This window comes from Thunnus maccoyii, chromosome 3 (genome assembly GCF_910596095.1).
Source record: "Thunnus maccoyii chromosome 3, fThuMac1.1, whole genome shotgun sequence".
Lineage (NCBI taxonomy): Eukaryota > Metazoa > Chordata > Actinopteri > Scombriformes > Scombridae > Thunnus > Thunnus maccoyii.
Genome location: NC_056535.1, coordinates 28,385,112 through 28,401,026, shown reverse-complemented (window position 1 = coordinate 28,401,026; position 15,915 = coordinate 28,385,112). Strand labels below are relative to the sequence as shown.

The window sequence follows — 15,915 nt, the reverse complement described above, 5'->3', positions numbered from 1 at the left end:
TCCTGGGAGGCAGGGTCCAAGCAGAATTTCACAGTGTTCTTACTCTTTAATTACGCCAAGTACACACTAATAACAGTAGGTGAGTCAGATGACTGTACCAACATTTTGATCAGCTCTCTCTTCTCATCTGGATTGCTGGTCAATCAGAGGTCAATGTTTAGAAAGATTTTACTAAGGAAATCAAACTAAAACTGTAAAAGTGGGGGGACAAAAATTGGATTTTGAGAAGGTTCCTCCATCCCCAGTGGAAATGACCAAGAATGTATTAAGAAAAAAAAATTAATTAATCAAATTACACACACAATGTCACATGGCAAGTAATCTGACATTAGCTGCCACATTTTTTATGCACATTTTATTTCAAAGGCTGGTGGATGTTAACATGAATCCCTGCATGTACGCTCTCTTCATATAGAAGCTTCTTGTGGCTTCTCAGCAACAGCAAGTGTGCTTTCCATTTTTAGACGGTCTGTGTGTCGCAGTTGAGGATCCACAGTGTGTGTGTGTTACTCTGACACATGCTCTCTCTCTCTCTCTCTCTCTCTCTCTCTCTCTCTCTCTCTCTCTCTCTCTCTCTATCCCTCTCCCTCTTTCTCCACCTCCATATTTCAGCACTGAAATGGCAGAGCTCAGCGTCAGGCATCCAGATGCACCCGTCATCATCATCATCATCAGCAACCAACACACACACACACACACACACACACATACACACACACACACACATAATCATAACCAACATCTGCACCGCCACAGTATCACCAGTATTCTGCTCCTCTGCACAGATTCAGCTCTTCACATCTCAAAAAGATAATTCACTGAATTAACAAAACGACACACATATCCACATTTGGCAGGCAAGTTGGTAACCATAGCAACTGAACAGTCACTGAGTGTGAATCAGATGAAATGAAGCTTTCATATGTTTGTGTGTGTTAATGCAGAGCTGAAGAGTGACTGTAACTCTGTCACAGATGACTGTTTTCCAGATCTGTCCATCAGGGATCTGAAATATTTCTGACAGTCCAATCAGGGTGAACACGAACTTTGTAAGTTGAACTCATGGTTCAAATGCCCAGGAACGTTCAAATGACTGTGCGCTAAGCCACACCTCCCTCAGTTACTGTTGCTATGCCTGTCAATCTTTCCGCTCTGACACTGCATGTAAGCAGTTTACTGTGATAATGGTAGATTTACCATCAAAATTCATAGTAATTTTTAAAATAACGGGTCCTTGATTTCAGACAGAAGTAGAGTAAGGCAGCTTTTTACATCTAGCCAAGCGGCAACCTCCAGGGCTGAAAAATGAAGCCAATGCTGAAGTGACAAAAACTGCAATTCTCTGAATGGCCACTTGAGGTTGGCTCCAAAGGTGAGTCAATCCCCATAGACCCCCATGTTAAAATGCCGAACTTTACAGCAGAAATAAACATGTTTATAGCCTGGTACAAAAATATGGTTTTGGTCTCTATAGCTAGTTTCTCCATTCATGACAACTGTACAGGGATTGAATTTTTATATAAGCCAGTTCAGGGCTGTGGTGGAGTCAGTCCAATAGGTGATGCTGGAGATGTGGAGGGTGGGCTCCTTCTTCAGGACAGCATGTCTGGAGAGGCCGAGCTCTATTGCTCTGTGGATCCAGAACTGTTTCTGGGGGTGAATGTTTGAGGACACAGAGAAGGAGACAGACATTCCTGGCACAGTCTTGGTATCTTGGCGGATGGTTCTGAGTGCCAGGCTCTCACTCCCTGGAATGAGGCTGTCCCTGGAGTCCCAGCTCTTGAGCAGAACTGTGGAGGAGGATTGTGCGCTTAGACTTGTCATCCAGAATGGCATATGTCTCAATCCTCCTTTTGCAAATTTTGGCAAAACTTAACCATCTTCAGCAGCATGTAGCTACTTCTCAGGAGGGATCTAGGCAGTATGTCACTGGTTGAATAGGCTCTGGGGCTGGCCTCTCTGGTTGATGAATTGCCATCATGCACTACTTCCAGGTGAGTCTGGTTACACTGCTGACATTTGGCCTTGAGGTAGCACTGTGCCACTTGGTAATCTCTTTCACATCCTCAGCACCACTTACCCACTTTGGTTCAAGCCAGTTTCTGCTCCTTTGTGAGTTTCTTGAATTCTGAACACTGATTGAAGTAATGCTGAACATTATTGCAGAAAGGGCAATACTTCTTGAGGTTCATTTGCCTGGGACCGTACTTGTGTAGGAGGCTCTAATTCCTTTGCTGGGGCGGTCATATTTAAGCAGGATGGTGATTGAGCGTGCTGAAGGTAGGATGTTGTCAAGTGCAATCTTCAAGCAGGCAAACTGATGGGGATCATCATCAGTGAAGTATGGAATGTGAGGCTTTGGTCCATGATACATTGTCTCCTGACAAGGTGGAGAGCGTGGCTGACTGTAGTGTCTCCATTCCCTTGATTCTGTAGGTGGCCAATGTGGTGGGTCAGCTGGCAGATGATGAAAACAAGCAGGTGGTCTGCGTATTGTGATGTGGTGATCTTTGTCCTAAGGTGCATAGGCAGCATACTCAGGCTTCATGTTCATGCTCCTGAGATGCTCAGTCAGCTCAGAAACAAACAAAGGTCGAGGATGTTGTTGAGGTGGTATCTGCAGGAGTGAGTCCTGAGCTGCTGCTGTGACAGGAGATGGATATGACACTGGAGATGGTGGCGGAGGGAATGGCTCACCAACTTGATGGGCATACAGTGGGAGAGAAGACTCAGGCCACAGCACATTGCACAGGTCATCCTCTGGTTGGCTGAAGGGCTGTCTGGTATGTTCCAGCAGAGTGGATACACAGTCTGGAGTGGGTGCCTTTGTGAAGGAGGCACCACTGTCCTCAAACTGGAGGAGATACTCATGATTGGGAGTGCTGAAGCATGAGGCATGAGGTTGAGGAGAAGCTGATGGTCACAGAATGAGAGCGCTGAGGAGGTTATGCATCTCTTGTCTGAGCTGGTTGTTGTCCTCCCTCATTTATCTCAGTGCTGATAAGACCACTTCTGGGATGAGACTCTGGGGTGTCTGTCTGTCAGGAGTGACTTTAGGTGCATTGTGATACTTACTACCTCCCTCGGTGGAGTGGTCATGGAGTGAATGTGACTGAGGTAATTGTCTTCTTGGAAGACTCACCAGGAAGTTGTTGAGATAGCAGGGTGGATGAACATCACAATCAAGGTGGGTATTATTAAGGAATGTCATTGTTTTGCTGTGGAAACTGCAGATCCAGCTTGAAGGACCATAAAAATGAGGTGTTGGTTTACTGAATACCAAACGTGAGACCTCAGTGATGATGGACGAATGAACCCTTAGGTGCTGGTTCTATGGATTTAGGTGCACTCTCCACAGGTTATCCGATAAGAACAGGAATGATGTTGATGGGTCAATGAATCCAGTTCATAACACACACACACACACACACACACACACACACACACACACACACACACACACACTCATAGACATGACACTCATTTTTTTCTGGTAGTTTGGGATACTCCTATGTGGATGTGGTTACTACATTAAAGGGAATAAACATAGAACATGTACAGACATTAAGCATATGCAATAGTAATAAACATATGGTAAACACAACAGAATGGCATGAAATACACAATGCAAGAATACTGCAATGCAAGGATAAACAGCACAAAGATGAATAAATGATGAAAATAGGCTCCTCATAACTATAAGGGAATGTCAACAAGGAGTAACTTCTTAGCTTAGAAAGGCTCATATATATTACTACTGGTATAATGCACACAGAGGGCAAGCTAAAGAAACTGTCAGCTTTCTTTTGTTCCCCAACTTTAATGAGTAAATGACACACACATTTGTTGTGGTCTGAGATGTTGGTGCTATAGTGTGACATCTAGTGGCTGAATGTCATGTATTGCAACTTTAACATGATGTGATGTCACCGGGACTTGAGTGCCGTCACTATACATAAGACAGTACAATACTATAGTGATGCGGACTACTGCAACGCCAGTCTCAAGTAACAGAATAATAACTGAGTACTCACATTCTCATAGAGCAACCAAGAGTCCAAAGAAACTGAGTGAAGTAAAAGTCCAGAAACTGCAGCGGTGAGTGAAGTTCTCTTCCTCAGCTCAAGCCAGATGCTTCACCCTGAGGGCATGCCGAGTTGATGGACAGTTGAATGGAGACTTATGATTGGTACAGAGAATCCTGACAGTGTCTTATCATGTGCACTCCATGCGCAAGGCCACAGAACCTAGGACTTTGCATGGGAACTGTGAGTGAGATGAAAGAGGGATGCCTGTGCTAGGAACTGGTGAAGAGTGGATGACCTTCTGAACATTTGTATTGGATCATGTCTCCTCAATCTGTTTAGAACAGGTCAGACTTTTCTCAGTTTCCTTCCAGATTGAACCTTTGGTCTTAAAAGGAATTTGTGCATATCAGGTTCAGGTATTTTCTCCAAAATGTGGACCTGATCTAAAACAGACGACCTCTAATAAACAAGATACTACATCTCCCAGCATGCCTTGAGCAGCAGCTACTGGAGAATCCTGGATGAACAGCTAGAAGATGGATGGTGTGTTTCCTCTGTTACTGTGTATATCGCTGCAGTACAGGCTGCCTCCTGCACATGTCGACGCTTCACTGATGAGGGGATGACATCCAGAGGGAGACCACGGCAGCCTGAGCATCTGATTGGTCGCCTTTTACGGTCATCAGCCAATCAGACTCTATTCTCACTGTGTGACTGCGGGTTTCCCTCACCGTCTCTGAAAGCACTGTGTCTGCCTGCGCATATTTTTATGTTTGCAGTACTGCATGCATGCATGCATGCGTGTGTGTGTGTGCAGGATGCCAAAGTCTAGAGCTGTGAAGGAGGGGGAGGGGCAAAGACTGAGACGTTGAAGAAATAGATGAAAAAGAAAGATTGAGGGATATACAAAAGAGAAGAAGAAGGAAGGAGGACAGATGCTGAGGAGAGAGTGATAGTGAAAGGCACCTGAGGAGAGACAGACGGAGAGAGGGAGGAGGAGGAGGAGGAGGAGGAGGAGGAAGAGGCGATCTGGAGGAAGCAGCAGCGTTGTTGATTTTCACAGGAACCAAGGCAGCTGTCCTCTGTTGCTGTGACGATGGGCTGCTGGCTCTCTGGACCATGGATGGGCGACCAAACGGTGAGCAACCAAAGACTTGTGGTTATAAATGATGCTACGTGTGTGTTTTATGATGTCATTTGAAGAAGATGGAAATCTCTGTTGCTCAGTGGGCACGTTCAGGTTTGTGTGTGTGCGTGTGTGTAGAATCAGTTGCAAAATGGTATAATTTCATGATTTCTGCAGGACTGCATGTGTTGTGGATAATAAATCTAATTTGTGTGTGTTTGAATGTCAGACGAATATGTTGAATTTTCATGTTCCGTGCAAGAATGTGGTTCATATTCTTCCTTTGCTGGGGGCTCACAGTCGTTCTGCTGCCATCCACTGTCTCCACACACAGGTGCCATTTTGTGCTTCTCAGCTCATGTTGTGTGTGTGTGTGTGTTTGTGTGTGTGTGTGTGTGTGTGTGTGTGTGTGTGAGCGTGCATGTGTGTGTGCCTAGTTGAATGTAGCGCTGGGTGACTCATGGTTGTGATGTGCTAGAGTTAACAGTACTGTTCATGCATCTAATTCGTTGGCTGCTGAGCTGCATGTGTGTGTGTGTGTATGAGAGAGAGAAGGAGGATGAGGTTTATGTTGGCTTGTAGGTGTTAACCCTTTAGTGCAAGCATGGACGCCATGTCCACATTCGTCATATTTGTTTCAAATCGCTAAAATTTGACTGTTTGGTTGTCATCCAGGAATAAATACACCATGTGTCTGCAGGCAGAGCTGTGTCTTGTGACCCAGCTGCATAATGTCGACTAATTCTGAATTTTTAGTCTGTAGTGTGTTGTAAAAAAACAAAAAACAAACAAAAAAACAGACTAGGTGATGAGCAGTTAAAATGGCAGCATGCAGACAAATTTGAGTATGGTATTGATAGACGCTGTTTTCCCACAATACAGGACTGAATTAAAGCTGTCCTCCAGTGATTCAATCTGCCACATGCATAAAATTGTAGAAAAGAAGGGTCATATCTGTGGAACAGAGGCTGAGATATTCTGACTTTTAGTTGCTAGTATGGGTCAAACACCAAAAACACTGGATCCCACATTTCCCATAATGCAATTGGATAGCATCTCGTAATTAGACCCTACCTGCCTGGTAAACAGCCCTTCTTTTAAAACTTCAAAATGTCTGGTTCATAATGCAGATTTCCTGTTATAAATTTGTAGTTTGTGATATGCCAACATTATGAAACATTCATGTTACCCTCAGGATGAATTGTTATCCCCTGATTTCTCAATCGTCATCGTCATCACCTCAAAATACTGTCCAATACTTACGTTTTTGACCAAATACTTGCAAACTAATGACATCAAACTAATTCCCATCCTAGGGTTTACTATACATATTCTAAGACAAATTGGCATCCACCATAGCGCTGCTATTAGAATTTGAAACCTTCCTGATTTTAAAAAAAATTTGTGAGCATACACAAAAATACAACAACCATGAAAATTCACCAGCATGGCAGCACATGTACTTACTGTACGTCATAGTAATTTGTCTCACCTGTATCCATAATATTCTCCCACATTCTCCTCTAATTTAATTTTTAGAATTGAATTGATTAGTGCCTCCCACAAGAATTTACAACTGTATATAGAGACATGAGAGCTGCATACAGACTCACAAATACAAAATGTCTGTTTTTGGCTGATTCAGTTAATTAAATTGATGCTAAAATCATATAAAAATCCATGTTGCCATAAATTAGGCCTGCTTATCATATTATAACATTGCCAACAACAGTCTAGTACAGCCAGAGATGTTACAGCCAGAGGAATAGATAAAATATTTGATGGTTGACAAAACTACATCACCTCACACTACATATCTAATACTGACCAACCCTTTCTAGCAGTAATGATAATGAAGCTAAAGGCAGTATGACGCACATTCAGCTGGCAGTGCTGCTGCACAATTCATCAACAGCAAAATAATTGTTGACCATTTTGCCAAGTGTTTCAATCATTTCTAGTGTAACAACTCTCAACCATTCTCTGGTTCTGGCGTCACCACTGTGACACTGTGTTTTCTGCTTTTCTCAGTTTCATGTCATGTTAACCCAAATCTGTTAATTTTAGACTGTGGGGACTGAAGACGGACATTTGTAAATTGCATCAAATCAAATCAACATCAAATCAATCAATAGACTTGTCTTGAGAAAAAGGTTTTTTTTAGATTTTCTTACTCTAATCAACTGATAGTTGACATGACAATAAGAAATACTAAAGCTCCTATAATCCATATTTTTATATAAACATTGAATCAATTGACTGTGTGATGGTAATCCACACAATTCGCACCAACTATGAAGCTCTGCAGAACATTTGAGCCTCTTTTGGCTCCTAGTTTTGGCTTTACTACACATTTCCTGTATGGCTCAGTCTTATCGTTGTGCTGATATCGTTATCAGCACCAGCTGATGACAGATAAAGTTGGAGACTGGCTAGTGAGGAAAGTGGAATATCGATCTGCTAAAGGGCCAGATATTTTTCTCAGGAATTGGTGGAGAGGACACTGGCGCTAAAAGGAGAGTGAATATTGGACTCTCGTTCATCAGGTGGACACAGTTTGGATATGATAGGCAGGTGTTTGCTGACATCACCTTCCTTCTGTTCCTGCTTGTCTCAGGTGAGTGGGCGGAGTCTAGCACACCTGAGCCAGCGGGATGCACTGCGAATCCTGGCGGCCAGTCAGCATCCAATCACAATGCAGATCAAGGGTCAGAGGGGGTGTGGCACTGAGGCAGACAGGGGAACCTGGGAGCCTCTCCCCCTTAACCTTCAGCACCTCAACCTGCCCCTCCCACGGATGGGGACGGGGCTCAACGCGTCCAGCCCCTCCTACCAGGACAGGTACACGTAAAGATAGAAAGAGATTGTATTACATCACATTACTGCACATTCATTTGGCACTTTTGTCCAAAGACAGTCAGTGCATTCAAACCATGTAGGAGCAAGACCAAGATATCATCCAAAACTGGATCCCTTTGCAATAAAATTCAAGGTTCAGCTTTTTTGTCATAATACAACAGTATTGCACAATAAAATGCAGTTGTATAACTGACAAATGAAAGCGTATTCAAAGCAAAGTCTTTAAAGATTTTTTCTGTAAAGAAATTAGACACAAATAAAGTACTAGCAAGGGTTGCTCACATGAAATCTTAAAAGGTAGGTTTTTAGCCTTCAGCAGTGGGATGTTTATTCCACCACTGTATAGCTAGAGCAGAGAAGAGCCTTAACAGATATGAGTGACCACAGAGTAGACATTGCATTAATGGTTAGCATGACGTACTGCACACACATAATGCGTTTTGGAGTATATCTGGGTTTTAAGTTCTTAGTAACAGGATTAAAAAAATGATTTGATCTTGAAAATGTCTAAATAACTGTGTTCTTGCCTCCTGTCTCAGACATTATTACAGCCATCTGTCTCTGCCACAAGATCACTGTGATGGAGGACGGTACAGCTACCTGTCCAGCTCCCCAATGGACACTGTGGACATCGGCCACCAGGTGACACTAAGAAATACGCACACATACATACACACACACACACCAGTACACTGATTATGAATATTCCAATTCAAATGCACCGGTCTGGTAAAGAAACATAGATTATCACTCTGACTTCAGCTACAATCATTTCAAACAATTTGAAATACTTTAAACTGATCATGGTCCTTTACAAGATGTCATATTTTCATGAAATGCAGCTTAGTAACTGTGTCATGTGGTTTGTTGGTTTGACACACTGGATTTAATAAACACGGCTGACAAAGACATCACACATGCAGTGTGTAAAACATTGTAAAACTGCACCGAAGGTCTGCAGAGAAACGACAGACTGTGGCTAGTACTGCTAATTCTGTTAGCCACTTGTGACCTGACCACTGTAAAATCTAATTAAATTTTGAGAGATGATAACGATACTAATACCAAGAGACAGACTGGGTGTACAATGAGTGTAGTGCCCTTTTTAATATTGGAAAAAGGCATCAAAAATGCAACTGAACTTTCTCAAATCACTCAGTCCATTAATTTTCTCCATCACTCCATCCTAACACAGGAACTACATGCTGTAGGCACATAAAATATACGAGTGCTCTCACACTGGCAGTTTAGTTCAGATTTGATTAAGAATTCCTGCAAGAAGTAATAAATGAACAACCTATAGACATACAGAGGCTTTGTGCTGTTTCTAATTTTCTTTGTTTCATATCACAAATCCCTCAGGATCCAGAACTGGCTGGTCGTCGACCAAAGGGACAGAACTGCCTGATGAGATGTTGCAATGTCAACTTAGAAGAGCCTAATGGCTGCCACAGTCAGGTATCCAAAACTGTGCTGTGTGTTATATCTAGGGCTGCATATTGTCATTTTTCAATACCTGTGCCGATAAGATACAAGTTTCAGTACTGATACCAAAATAATACTTTTTCAGTACCTTTCTTGTTCTGAGCATAAATGACAGAAGTAGTTGCAATTGTTTTTATTGCACTATTATAACAATATCAAATGATATCAGTATCAAAACAAATATTTATTGTGTCATTCAAATTATCCTCATTCAAGAGGACTATAGTCACAATTTCACAGATAAATTTATGTAAGTGATCCTGTTGATATTGATTTCATGATTCAAGATGAGATGCAATTTCAGAGGGAATAGCAGTGCAGTATGGACATCTTTATGCTCACCGCCTTGTACCCAGAGTGCATCTATTTTGTCATTTAAATAATATGATACGCTATATTTGTGTTATTGTCAACAAATCCCATGTTCTGGCCCAAACCAATAATGAATTGACCAACAAGTATTGTCCTTGTATTCAAATTCTGATTTGTCTTATTCTGCCATGGAGCTCCAATGTTGTCCAAAAACTATTAAAACATATAAATGAGTCACACTATTATATGATGATAATATGAACATGGCTACAGTTGTTTACTTCAACTCACTAGAGCACCAAATGTGGTTTAATCCGCCAATAAAAGTAGTCCCAAAAAATGCACTATTTCCTCCTTTTAAAGTAATAATCGTTCAAATCTGCAGTGAATTCACTTCTAACCTTCAGTATTTGACAGTTTCTCACTGCTACAGACACATTCAGTCAGTAGTCAGAAAGTACTGAGGTCCCACATGGATAAAACATAAAAAAATATGTAGTTATTTATAGTGTTCTGGTGTGTGTATTTGTGTAAATTGTCTTGGGACTGAGGATACCTGTTGTTGCAGACGGATGACGATGACTTCATGCTGGAGAAGCCTCTGGGCTTCCTGCCCCTCCACCACGAGCTGGACAGTGGTCTGGGCTGGACTGATGGCTCCCTCCACCAGGGGGACCTCTCAGGGCTGGAGACCGAGGAAGGAGGCCTGGAGGACTGCCATTCACATGGGGCCCTTGCGCCAGGGGGTTGTGGGGGCTTCGGAGGCGGTGGCTCTCCTTCTTCTGAGTCGTTTATCTCTTCAGAGCTCAGTGACTCAGGCTTCTACAGTGTCAGCACCGGGGAGTTCAGGCACTTCCAGAGGCTGCTGGAGAAGCGAATGCGGCTGTACAATGCCAGGCTGCAACATCAGGGAGAACCCTGTGAGAGGCGAGAGCGGCGTGACAGCTGCCCCAAGAGTCACCGCGAGCTGTTGGAGGCCATCCCCGAGGCACTGACCATGCAGCCGCAGTGTCAGCGCCTTCAGCTTGGGATGGAGGAGGGTGCCGGGCCCGTCATGGACCACCCACCCCGTGGACTTTTCAGGTAGGAGCTGGTAGAAGTACTAACTTAGTAAAATTACATTTAATATCAAAGTTCTCATTCACCTCACCAAGTTCTGTCAGACTGGTGTACAGAGTTACAGCAGTCTTTGTTTTAGAATTAGGAATTAGTCTTTTTCCCCGTTTTTTGCTTGACTTTAGGGATGGCAATGTCGGCATGTCTGTCGGTCGACCAATTTGGTCCAGATTGAAAGCTCAAAGCCATCCAAAACTGAGCTATGTTTCCATGGAAACAATGAGTGACACCTGTTGACAATGATAAAAGAAAAACTGGCTCAGTCAGTGGTTTAGAACAGACCCATTTAACTTTTAAACTGATTTAATAATGTGTTACTAGTTACCTTTTTAAAACCATTTTACATTATGTCTCAATTCTTTATCAGTTTAAACCAGTTCATTCCTTGTTGAAATTCATCTAAACTGGTTTAACACCTGTTAAACTGTTTAAACCAATCAATCTCTTGTTTCAAATAGTTAAAAACAGTATAGACCAGTATGTATCAGTTTAAGACATCCTAAAACCAGATTATCCCTTGTTTAAACCACTTTAAACATATTTAAAACAGTTAATTTATTAACAACCTGTTAACATGATTTAATCCAGAATTGGTTTCAGATGGTTTTAACCGGTTCAAACCATCTTAAACCAGGAACAGATTTAAAACAGTTTAGACTCGCTCTATTTATTAATGGTTCAGTATGTTTAAACCTAGTTTAAAAAAGATAGTCTCTATCATTTTATACCAGTTTAAAACAATGTAAAACCAGTTAAAACTGCTGGAGTGAAGAGAGAACTGAGCAGCTTAGTCTATTAATTGATATTGATAATCAGTAAACATTTAAGTAATTTTTTAAGTACAAATGCAAACATTTGATGGTTCCAGGTTCTCAAATGCAATAATTATCAATTATAGTAAATTGAATATTTTGGTAAATTAGTTATTTAATTAATTTCAAAATTAATTTTAGTTAAAATTAGTGTGAATGCCTAAGTGAATTTGACAGCTTTGAGCAACTTAAATGTATATTTGAAGTGAATCTATCAGTCTTTATGAAACTATCCCCTGACTTCTGATCCATGTTGTCTCAGCATGTTTTTTTTTTGTTGTTTTTTTTTTGACTTCACTGTTTGTATTTCCAGGGTGTCATCGGTCCAGTTCCATAAAGCCGATCGGCCCTGTCTGAATCGTCACAGCTCCAGCAGTGGAGCCCTCTTCAACCCTTCCCATTCCCACGCTGCAGTCTCACGAATGACAGGCCCAGTCCTCTCCACCTGCAGTACCCCCTCCAGCCACCGGAGACCACTAGTACCTATGCAGCAGCACCACCATGGCTCCAGCTCAGTGGGGATGCTGAGGAGAAGCCGAACGCTGCACCATCGCCCTCCGCCACAGGAGTACCGCCGCCGGGCCAGCCACCCAGCTTCCCCCTCCTACTGTGCAGCAACCCTGCACCACTGTGGAGGTGTTGTGCCACATAACGTCCTGCCACCAGGCCTGCCAGAGGAAGGTGAGCTAATGGCAAGTGTGATGGCTTCTCACCCAGCAGGCCTGGCCCTCTCAACCCAACAACACCCCACCACTCTGGGGCACATCAGGGGTGCTAACACCCATGAGCATTTCTATGACAACAACCCTAACATCCAGCTCAGTCACCATGACTGGTGGCACTCGCAACAAAGAAACTTGATGCCTGAGCCACTGGTGACAGAAAGGGACAGGGAGATTGAGAGGGAACTGGAACAAAAAAGGCAGATGCAAAAGGAGAAAGAACTGGAGAGGGAGGCACAGATTCAGGAGGAGATGGACAGAGAGAGGCAGCAGGAGCTGGAGAAGAACCGAGTCAGAGAGCAGCAGCACCTCCAAAGCCTGGTCCACCCTCCTCAGCCTGGGGACGTCAATGACACATGGCCCAAACAGGCCTGTCGTCAGTCCCAGGGCGGTGGGGGAGGCAGAGGTCTCTATAGCACCTTGGAGGGCCACACAGGTGCTGGCTCTGCTGCTGGATGGGATGCAAAGAAAGGACACATGAATGCGTGTTCAAGCCCCAATCCCTCTTGTGGTCTGCAGCCAAAACTTCATCCCAGCTCAAAACCCAACACGACCTCACGAATCTCCAGGAACCAGCTCCTGAGAGACCGGGCATCTCAGCTGGCGGATGAACGCAGTGGGATGAGCACAGATGAGGAGACCAACACTGACATGCTGATGGGTCGGTACTGGAGTCGAACAGAGAGGAGGGAACACTTTCTGTTGGCCCGAGAGCAGAGGCAGCAGCAGGCCAGAGGAGGTATGATACGAGACGCCGTCAGGGTAGGAGCAGTTGCAGGAGGAGGAGGAGGAGCCTCTGTTGGAGATAGAGGTGTGCTGGACAGCAGAGGAGGCGGTGCTTTTGCAGAAGGGCGGTGCAATACAGTCCTGGAGCTTAGTCAGAGGAAGCTGAGTCGTCTGAGGAATAGGAAGATGTTGGATGATTGGACGACAGTAGAAGAGCTGCTGACTCATGGTACCAGGCTAAACACCCAGGAGGACATGCTGTGTCCCAGCTCCTTGCTGACAGTCACCACCGTCTGATTGCATGGACACCACGTCTAACTGTAACTCTGTGTGTGAGTGTGAGTGCGTGTGATGTGAAGCTAACAACAATACATTTTAGCAAATCCTCCTCTTCTCCAGAGTCAATGAGAAGATAGATATCAGTTTTATCTCTATGCATCCAGTACAGACATAGGTTCAGGATGTTTAACTTAGCTTAGCACAAGGACTGGAAGCATGGGGGAAGCTAGCCTAGATCCACATGCTGATTTAATTAATCCAGGATAACATGATGTTATCCACCTAAATTATCCTGTTAATTCTTACCCAGATAACCTGGCTATTTGATTACAATTGGATTTATTTGTTCATTCTGGTTTAAGTCATCTTAACTAACTGCATCTGCATATCCACAAGGGTCTGAGTGACAACTTTTGTCAACAAGCTAACTCAAAAATTATGTCTGCAATGGTTTCAACATATGCTCCTGTCCTTTCATATTGCTGTGTGGATGTCATTATGCTGCTTTAAATGTATTACTGTACAAAATATATGAACCCACAGCACACTGCACTATTTGCCATCCACCCTGATGTTTTTGGGATATTCAGGAACTTCAGTTATCCATGTACAGAGAACAGGGTCCTCTTTATCTCTGTACTTGACGCACAAAAATGTAACTGATATCCATTTTCTCATCTAACTGGGGAAGACAAAGAAAAGGAGCATTTACAGAAAATGTTGGACTGTTCCTTTAATGAATGTGTGCGTGAAAGAGGGAACCTCACTGTCATCGCTGTACATCACCTCAAATGATAGCTTTATGTGTGGGTGTGTCACCACTGTACAGCACTCCAGACAAAATGCGTGTGTCAGTGCATGACGCTTGTAATGACAAGCAAACAAGATCAGATGAGCGTGGGTGTTCACATCACGTGTTTCATGCTTATGCTACATTTATTTCACAGAATCTTTGGCAAAATTACAAAAATTTGGGCTTGGACTCAAATCTACAAACAGAACCATGAGATTTCGGGGAGCAATACTGTTCTGCGTGATGTACCTGGCTGTGCACTAACAATAGATCACATACAACTGCTTTTACATCAGGGTCACAGAACACATCAACTGTAGCAATGCGGACAATGACAACTGAGATTTGATACCAAATCCTGAATGGTTTTTTATAGAAACTCTGTTTACAATTAAAATATCAATTGGTGGGGGGTTTTGTCACGAAAATGATGAAAAAAAAATGCGACCTGATTCACTTGCTTGTGCATAACTAGTAAAACTGTGTTGATCAGGTATGGAAAAAAAATGTGCCACAGAGGTTTGCAGAGGATTTCCACCAAAGCTGAAATCTCTATAATCAGATGCTGTAGTGTTTGGGATGAAGTTCATGCTGCATTCATGTGATATTGTTTAGACAGTACTGAGCTGAGTGGGAAAAAATGTTCACACCAACTTCCAAGTTGTAATTCTGAGTTAGATATATCAGGAATTTCTGATATCTATGATATCTCCTACCTGATGAAAAGTACTAAAGAAATGTCACTAAAAACAGTGGCAAGATGGCTGCAAAACTACAATCACTGGTAGTTATACCGAAATAAAATCCAATATTAATGATACAACTGATCATTAACTGATACAATCGATTAGGAAAATTAAGTCAAGTCAAGTCAATTTTATTTGTATAGCCAAATATCACAAATCACAAATTTGCCTCAGGAGTCTTTACAGTCTGTACAGCAATACAACAACCTCTGTCCTTAGACCCTCGATTAGAATAAGAAAAAAATCCCTAAAATACCCCTTAAATGGGGAAAAAAAATGGAAGAAACCTGAGGAAGAGCAACAGAGGAGGGATCCCTCCCCCAGGATGGACAGATGTGCAATAGAGGTTGTGTGTACAGAATAGAACACGAGTACTGAACAGGATAACAACATTATAATGGATTTATAATATATATGAAGAATGTGATAAAGAGGATGCCAAACAGCTTCCAGGCACCACCAGAACAGAGTAGGAGCTGGACCACACAACCTCCATCAACATGGAGACCTGGCAGGAGGACAGACTATACATACACACAGGGGAAACTCACATTACACCATTCAGAACAGTTGCAATAATCAATAATCTTGTAGGCAGGACAGCGATTAGTAAATTCAATGAGACAGAAACCGACTTACCGTGCAGTACAAGGTCATGAAGAAATCAATTAAAGTCAGTTAATTGTAGGTTAAGGCAAAAAATCTAAAGGACTCAACAGATTCAAATTGTCTGATGTCAGCAGAGAGGTTATTCCTAAGTTAAAAAAGAGCTATCTGCAAATGCCTACATATATGTAATACAATATAAATAGCTAATTTAGACTTAGTGTCCATTTATCTGGTGTGGCTACAAGCCTAGCAACAGACAAGTTAAAAGTTTAATTGTCCAGTCTGGGCCAATAAACACTGTC

The 15,915-nt window shown here is 42.7% G+C and overlaps 1 protein-coding gene across 1 annotated transcript; it reads left to right on the top strand.

Annotated features, from left to right (window-relative positions):
• The first annotated feature begins 9,409 nt into the window (after window positions 1-9,409).
• LOC121894400 lies at window positions 9,410-15,160 on the top strand. The gene is made up of 3 exons (XM_042406972.1): window positions 9,410-9,471; window positions 10,379-10,893; window positions 12,052-15,160. Exons 1-3 carry the CDS (start codon window positions 9,421-9,423, stop codon window positions 13,481-13,483), a joined length of 1,998 nt encoding a protein of 665 aa, XP_042262906.1. The 5' UTR covers window positions 9,410-9,420; the 3' UTR covers window positions 13,484-15,160.
• The last annotated feature ends 755 nt before the right edge of the window (window positions 15,161-15,915 follow it).